At 40.7% G+C, this 7,500-nt stretch overlaps 1 protein-coding gene across 1 annotated transcript in view; it reads right to left on the bottom strand.

Moving 5' to 3' along the window:
• Nucleotides 1–331: 331 nt before the first annotated feature.
• dact3a (dishevelled-binding antagonist of beta-catenin 3a) overlaps nucleotides 332–7,500 on the bottom strand; it is an 11,339-nt gene continuing 4,170 nt past the window's right edge. Inside the window, 6 exon segments of the mRNA XM_043231731.1 lie at nucleotides 332–3,092; nucleotides 3,095–3,176; nucleotides 3,178–3,387; nucleotides 3,389–3,618; nucleotides 4,514–4,615; nucleotides 5,656–5,752. Of these exon segments, the coding sequence (XP_043087666.1) occupies nucleotides 2,521–3,092; nucleotides 3,095–3,176; nucleotides 3,178–3,387; nucleotides 3,389–3,618; nucleotides 4,514–4,615; nucleotides 5,656–5,752 (1,293 nt within the window). The 3' untranslated portion in view covers nucleotides 332–2,520.

Below are 7,500 nucleotides of genomic sequence, written 5' to 3'. Positions count from 1 at the left end.
ATATGGACAATAATTGATTTTTATTTAACATTGATATTTATTTATTATACACATCTTTAAGTTATGATCAGTACAATGTTAGTAAAATGAACTATATCAATGAAAGTAGAAGAAAAGCATGAATATATAATATTTTTATGATCTTTTTTGACAGGGCATCGTCTCTGAGCTGAACATTCAGAACATATGGTTACGAAGAGCTTTGTGTTCCACAGAAGAAATAAACAAGCTTTTCTTCCTCACAAACGCTCAAGTATCTCCTACGACTGAGCATGAACTCTGTCATACTGTTACACACTCACTCACACACACACACACACACACACACATCTTGCAAACATGGCAGCAGGTTTTTATTTACAGTTTACATTCATAAATACAGGGAACATTTACAGGCATTTACACGAGCGATGCTCTCATCTCCGTTTTTTGAGAGTGAAGTCAGTAAGAGTGAATCAAAGAGTGAATCAAAGAGTGAATCAAACGAGTGAATCAAACGAGTGAATCATAGAGTGAATCAAAGAGTGAATCATAGAGTGAATCATAGAGTGAATCTCATCACGAGCAGCGCTACGCATCAGATGCGTCATCGGTCACCGCTATCAGCCAAAGGAATTGAACTGGGCAGAACACACAGGAAATTCAACTGGAATGACAGGAAGAGGAATTTACTGAACCTTAATCTGAAGAAATACAACACAACAGAGAAACCTCATCTGTTCAACACAAACAGACCAGAAACAGATTCAAACAGGAACAGCTGCTTCATGAAGTTTAAAGATTTTGGGCTAAATTAAGGCATCATTAGGGAAACATATATATATATATATATATATGACCTGATCCGGCAGTGGCTATTTTCTACCAGACGAAAACAAAATAAGGCAGAACTAATTTGGGGACTTTATGTTACTACTTATTATTATTAATATTAGTATTATCATCATCATTATTACATCAAATGAACGTATTTAGAAGATACATATTACTACTGAAATTTCCCAATTATTTAAATTATATCATAACTATATATAATAATTACAACAACCAAAATAATAATAATAATAATAATAATAATAATAAAAATTAATTTATATAAAATAATAGTACATTTAAAAAGTACTAATATTTATGGTTGCTTTTTTTTTTTCTTTATGCATCTTTTTAAAGTTTCTCTTTCGCTTTCTATACATATAATGAAATACAAACACCTGAATCTCTTTAAATTCGTTCCACTGCAATTTCTTACCCATATTACAAAGATCCGCCCCCCTTAGTTACGGTTGCTACGCCCAACAGGCCATGCCGTTCTCACGCAGTGAAAAATACATCACAAAGTGACAACAGACAGAGCGACTCACTTCTGGTATGAAACAAGGTCTTTTTTTTTTTTTTAAATAAAAATTCAAACAATAAATAGTTTTGTGGTTCTTTGATAGACACCTGCACACTGCAGATTCACCTTTAACTCCTTGACCACATTCGATTCACACATAATTCAATAAAATAAAGGTAGTGGCAACCGCATTTACAGAAACTCTATGCAGTGTGTACAGAACTGCATAGAAAGTTGTGCTCACGAGCCTTGTGCTAAAGCGTCAGCGTTGCCAGATCTTCATAGAAAAATAAACCACCAAACAAGCTCAAAAAAACACTAAAACAATCAAATGCTTTGTGTTTTATAACACATCGTATCTCATATCCGCAACCGACCACTTTATTAACTCCATAAACGGCGTAGCTTTATGCGCTAAGACCAAACATGCCTAAAAGAGCTTCTAAATATAAGGACATGGCAACGCTTCAGGATATCTCCCAAAACACAGCACGTCTTTCAGCAGAAGTTAAAACCAACAGAGACAAACGTCTTCAGCCCAAAACAAAGATGACAAAATGTTCTGATTTAAAGAACTCACTCCTTTATTCAAATGCGGTTATCACTCCTGAAACCTGCAGTGTGTACGTGACTAATTACTGTAAGGTCTGGTTCAAGCTGCACGTGAACTAGGGTTGGAAGATGTCCGGTAAACTTCCAGAAACTTTCCAAAAATCCCCAAAAGATTCCAAAACACGCTTCTGAAACTTCCTGGAAATGTTCCTCCTTTCTGCAGCGCTCATGCGAGCTGATCACTGACTGGTTCTCTCTGTGCTACGCTCTTAAAAATAAAGGTTGGCATTGATGGTACTGTGAAGAACCTTGAACATCCATGGAAGCTTTCAAATGCGGAAAAGGTTCTTCAAAACGGTTCTTTCAGTAACTGTTCACCGTTTCAACCAAAAATGGCAAAAATACCCTTTTGGGGAATTTGTTTTGAAGAGTGTAGTTAAAACGTGAAATAAACATGAATGAAACTAAGAAGGTACCTGCGTAAAGATGGTAATGTACCGTTTTTCAAGATCAAGTTCACCAATGCTAATCTACTCTCCCGTCTGGTTTGTTTGTCAGACAAACAGATCTGGTGTTATGATTGGTCAGATCATCTGTCAATCATCCATTTGACTTTCCGCTCATTTTGTCGCTCATACGGTGGTCATGACTTTAAGCGATCCGCTCCTGAACCTGAGGATCTTCTTCTTGAGCGCATGCGACGCCTTGATCTTCACGAAGGCCTTGGGCTGCGGCGGATGTGACGGAGAGGGCGGGGCCAGCTGTGGGCGGAGCTGCTGCGGCCAGACCAATCCGCTGCTCTCATCGGAGTCGCTGGAGAGCGAGCTGGAGCCGGGCGACTCTGCTTCGCTCAGACTGGACTCGGACTCTTGGAGCACGTAGCCGTCCGGCGGGAACTGGTGCTGATGAGGATGATGATGATGAAGGTGCGGCGGGGCGTAGACACGAGGTTTGCGCGAGCGTCTGATTGGCTGCTCGGGAGGCGCCTCGGCTTCGTCCTGACTCAGTTCTAGCGTGGAGCGCCAGCGGCGGTGGGCGGAGCCGCGGCGGGTTTTGACTTGAGTGTCGCGCTCCATCGTGTTATATTTGCGCTCTCTTTGCCCGAGGAGGCTGTTCTCGGATTGAGCGCGGCACGCTTTTCGTCCGGGTTTCTTCGGCGCGGCCTTGTCTTCGGTGAAGCGGCACTTCTTGGCCGCGGCTCTGAGCTGCGAGGCGGAGGGTTTGGGAGCGGCGTGTGTCCGGTGCGCGTGGCGGTCTGTGCGCGACACGGCTGCGCTGGGATGTACTGCAGCGTTCACGAGCTCGTCGGTCGGCGGCGAGCGAGCGTTCGGATAGCATTCGGCCTCGCTGCTGCTGGGGTCCAGGGCTCCGCAGAGGATGCCGGCGACTCGGGGGTAGCACGCGTGTCTCTCCTCGGGGATGTACGGCGGATCCTTGCGGCACAGGCTGCTCTGGCGGGTCACGGCTCGGCCCTCGGGCCCCAGACTGGTGCGGGGTTTGAGAGGGTCGGGCCGGAGGCGAGCGGCGCTGGATCAGGCCCAGGATGTAGGTTTCTGCGCGCTGCGTCTCTCTGAAGCCGTCTTCGCAGGGCTCTTCCTCCTCTGCGTCCTCGCTGGGATGCCAGATCCACGGCTCGTCTTCAGTGATGCCCTCTAGAGGCGGATAGGGTGCTGAGAAAGAGCGGGGAACCACAGGGCGAGTGTTCAGCTCACGACCGACGAATACATCACCTACAGAGAGAGAGACGGCGAAAGATATCAACTTACAGAGTAAACAAACACAGATGATGATACGAGTCCAATCAACTCGTTTATCAATGTCCTATCAGTTATAATCCAGAGAGCGTGTAGACTTGCTCTGAGGCGTCTGGCTGGATGGAAGTGGTCTTTCGGGATTGTTAAACTGTGAAACGCTCAATAGCTGGAAGCCAATCATTTTCGAAGCAGTCCAAATTATTACAAGTCTGAGCTGTGAAAGTCAGAGAAAGTCAGCACGCTTTCAATGACATCCATAAAAACAGAGCATGCCAACTTTTAAGCTGTCTTAAGGACAAAAGCCTTTGATGTTTTTTTTTTATAATGCCTCTTAGGTTGTCACTGGTGTATGTGTGCAGTGATTCAGCGATGCATGTTAATAGTGAACATACGTGTGTCACACACACACACACACACACACGGCCTTTGAACATGTGAGACTCTGCTTCAGTCTGTTTGAGAGAGAGAGAGAGAGAGAGAGAGTGTGTGTGTGTTCTCTCTAACAGAGAGGGTCTTTCTTTCAACAGGGGTGTATTTTCACACTGAAGCTTTAAGGTCTTATGACTCTGTGTGTGTGTGTGTGTGTGTGTGTGAGAAATGTCTGACAGGAAGTCTCTGCTTTAACTATTTCACTGCCAAAACACAACACACTTTCCATACATCTTAAACCACAGTCTAGAGTTAAAAAGTGAAATTCTGTACTTTTATCTCATCATCATCATCATCCCATCCTCATGAAGTTTAGGAGTTTCAGATGTCTGGCTCTGAAACCACATGGAATGAACTGGATCTCTGTGTGTGTGTGTGTGTGTGTGTGTGTGTGTGTGTGTGTGTGTGTGTGTGTGGCGGATGATATGGGTGGTCTGCTTACTAACAGACTTGGGTCTCTCAGAGAGCCGGACGGAGCGGATCTCACCGAGACCAGAAGACTCAGACGGGACAGGAGACAGACCCTCAGCCTGCTCCGAGAAACCTGACAGAACACACACACACACACACACACACACACACACACATTACGCTGATATTTGGGAATGCTGAAAACATTCCACTTCATTTAAATGTTTTAAAATATTTTGTCTTGGCGATGTGAACACGACAGATTAACATTCCATTCAGTCATCCTGCTGAGGTTACAGGAACATCACTTCTGAATTACGTTTGGAAACAAATAGCAGCTTTTACATTTCACTTTAGATGAACATCCTACTGAAATGCTTCTAAGAAAATAAATAAAAGTGGAAAACAATAATTAAGACATTTAACTTTATGATTACATAACTCACAGTGCTTCTTTTGCTGTGATAAGGATACAATTATTTAAAAATGATAATTAATTGAAATAATGCTCCATCAGATGGTTTCAAAAGAAGCAAATAACAGATTAATAAACTCACAGCTCACTCTTTATTAGACAAGATATCATAAAAAAATCTGTTCCACTATGAAATTAATTCCTCATTAAAATAATCAGATGCTAAAACACAGATTTTGGAAACGAAAAAACATACACTGCAGAAAAAAATATTTTTGCCGTTTTCTAGCATACCTGAACATAGAGTGAAGAAAATCCAATTTGTTTTTGCTTAAAAACAAACAAATAAGCATCTGCCCATAGAGTATAAAATCACCTTCAATTAAGGGCTAATATGATTTTTTTTTTTTACACAAAACATTAAGACTAAATAAATTAAGCGATTTTACATGTACAGTTAATTCATCTTAACTCAGGTTTTTATATATATATATATATACATACACACACACATATACTAGAAAACAAAACAAAAATACTAAAAGAATAATGTTTTTGCAGTGCATGTTGAGAAAATGTCATAAATGTCAAATGTAAAAAAAAAAAAATTAAATTGAATTTTGTATAAGTTTCATGATTTTAATCAATTGATAAAAATGTAACTTAACCATTTAAGGAAATGGAATCCAGAAAAATAAAAACGGAACGGAATTTGGGGAGAACCCGAATCCCGGTGTCTGTGTGAAGAGCTGGTGTACCTGAAGAGACCCGAGCGTCTCCAGAGCTGCCGTCTGCGTCCATCTTCAGTTCTCCAACCTGATGCTGCAAGATGTTCATCAGACTCCACGAGCCGTCCTGAAAACATCAGCTGATCTCTATAAATACTCCACGCTCATCACTGCAGCCTGGCTTCATGTGAGCGTGTGAAACCGTATCTGCGTAGGTTTATTAAAATCAGACGAGCTGAGAATTCAGAGCGGCTTTCTGGGAACGAGAGGAACGTAACGTCCTGTGTTTAATGCACTGAGAACATCTACATCTCAGGATCAGCTCAAGTGCTCCGCCTGGACCAAGATAAGGGCCCTAAGGTTACAAACTAGCACAAAAAATACATCTAATCACTGTATAAACGTGTCACTCTTTGTATGAATAAATCAAAAGCACTCACTATATGAGAACATCAACACCGACTTCATCTGAGAGTCTTTTCAGCAGATATACAGAGAACAGCCCGCCAAAATAAAAGTCCGGTTCAGCTTGAAGAAATTATGACATAATAATAATAATAATAATAATAATACAATAATATTTCAAAGGAATATTTTAATCTTTTTTTAACAGTAAGCTTCTGTTGTGTTTTACCAAAAATATTGTTTTTTACATCTTAGAAATATTAACGCATTTTATTTTCCCGATGTGTTGGATAATACATTTACATTAAATCATAAATCATGCAATCAAAAAAATAAGTTTTTAAAACATAAAAAGGTTTATGAATTTAATTTATTGCACATCTACTTATTTGTTTTTTATTATTTTGTTTGCATTATTAATACACAGGAACTTAAAATAAAACCATTCAAAATTTTATTAAAACATGGAACCATTAATGCAAAAAATGAGTTGGATTTAATTTCACTTTTACTCAGAAATTCATAATAAATTTGACAAATAATTGCAAAAATAATTATTAAGTAGAAAGACTTGTGCTGCAGTAACCTTCGTTTTAAACTTCGTTTATAAATTCTAAAAAAAAATACACTGTATAAATAAGATTGGAAACACAACACACACACACACACACACACACAGCTTGTTAAACATAACTGAACCAACCCGTTCTAAACATGTTATCTAGTCACACATGATGTGATTAATGACAGCAGCATTAGAAGATCAAATCAGCTTTGTGGGGCGACAGCCAACGAGTGTGTGTGTGTGTGTGTGTGTGTGTGTGTGTGTGTGTGATTAATTCTCCTAACTGCTGGACAGATGCCACTGGACTCCAGCTGACCAAAGAAACTCATCCATCTAAAGTCTGTCAGAGCTGGTCCTGAGACGACAAACACCTACAACTAACACACACACACACACACTTTCTTTCACTCTGATGTTTTTACTGAGGTGCATATATGAATGCTGTGTGTGTGTGTGTGTTTGGGGAAGGGTGTGTGTGTGTGTGTGTGTGTGTTTACAGGTCAGATGTCAGCAGTGTGTGTGTGTGTTTACTAATGGCTCCTAAATAAGATCAGACACTAAGGCTGTTATCTTAACCTGATGAAGTGCACACTAACTCTAACGAGATCTAATCAATCTGACAAAAGCCTCTCACTATCAGCCTCACGTCCTTCATCAATCAAAGCTGAGGATATTATTAGACGTAACACGAGATCTGTGTGTGTGTGTGTGTGTGTGTGTGTGTGTGTGTGTGTATGTGTGTGTGTATGTGTGTGTGTGTATGTGTGTGTGTATATGTGTGTGTGTGTATATGTGTGTGTGTGTGTGTGTGTGTGTGTGTGTATGTGTGTGTGTGTGTGTGTGTGTGTGTATGTGTGTGTGTGTGTGTGTGTGTGTGTGTGTGTGTGTGTGTGTGTGTGTGTGTG

This window comes from Puntigrus tetrazona, unplaced genomic scaffold (genome assembly GCF_018831695.1).
Source record: "Puntigrus tetrazona isolate hp1 unplaced genomic scaffold, ASM1883169v1 S000000401, whole genome shotgun sequence".
NCBI classification, from domain to species: Eukaryota; Metazoa; Chordata; class Actinopteri; order Cypriniformes; family Cyprinidae; genus Puntigrus; species Puntigrus tetrazona.
The sequence above is the reverse complement of the archived record's forward strand: the minus strand, read 5'-3'. Positions and strand labels throughout refer to the sequence as shown.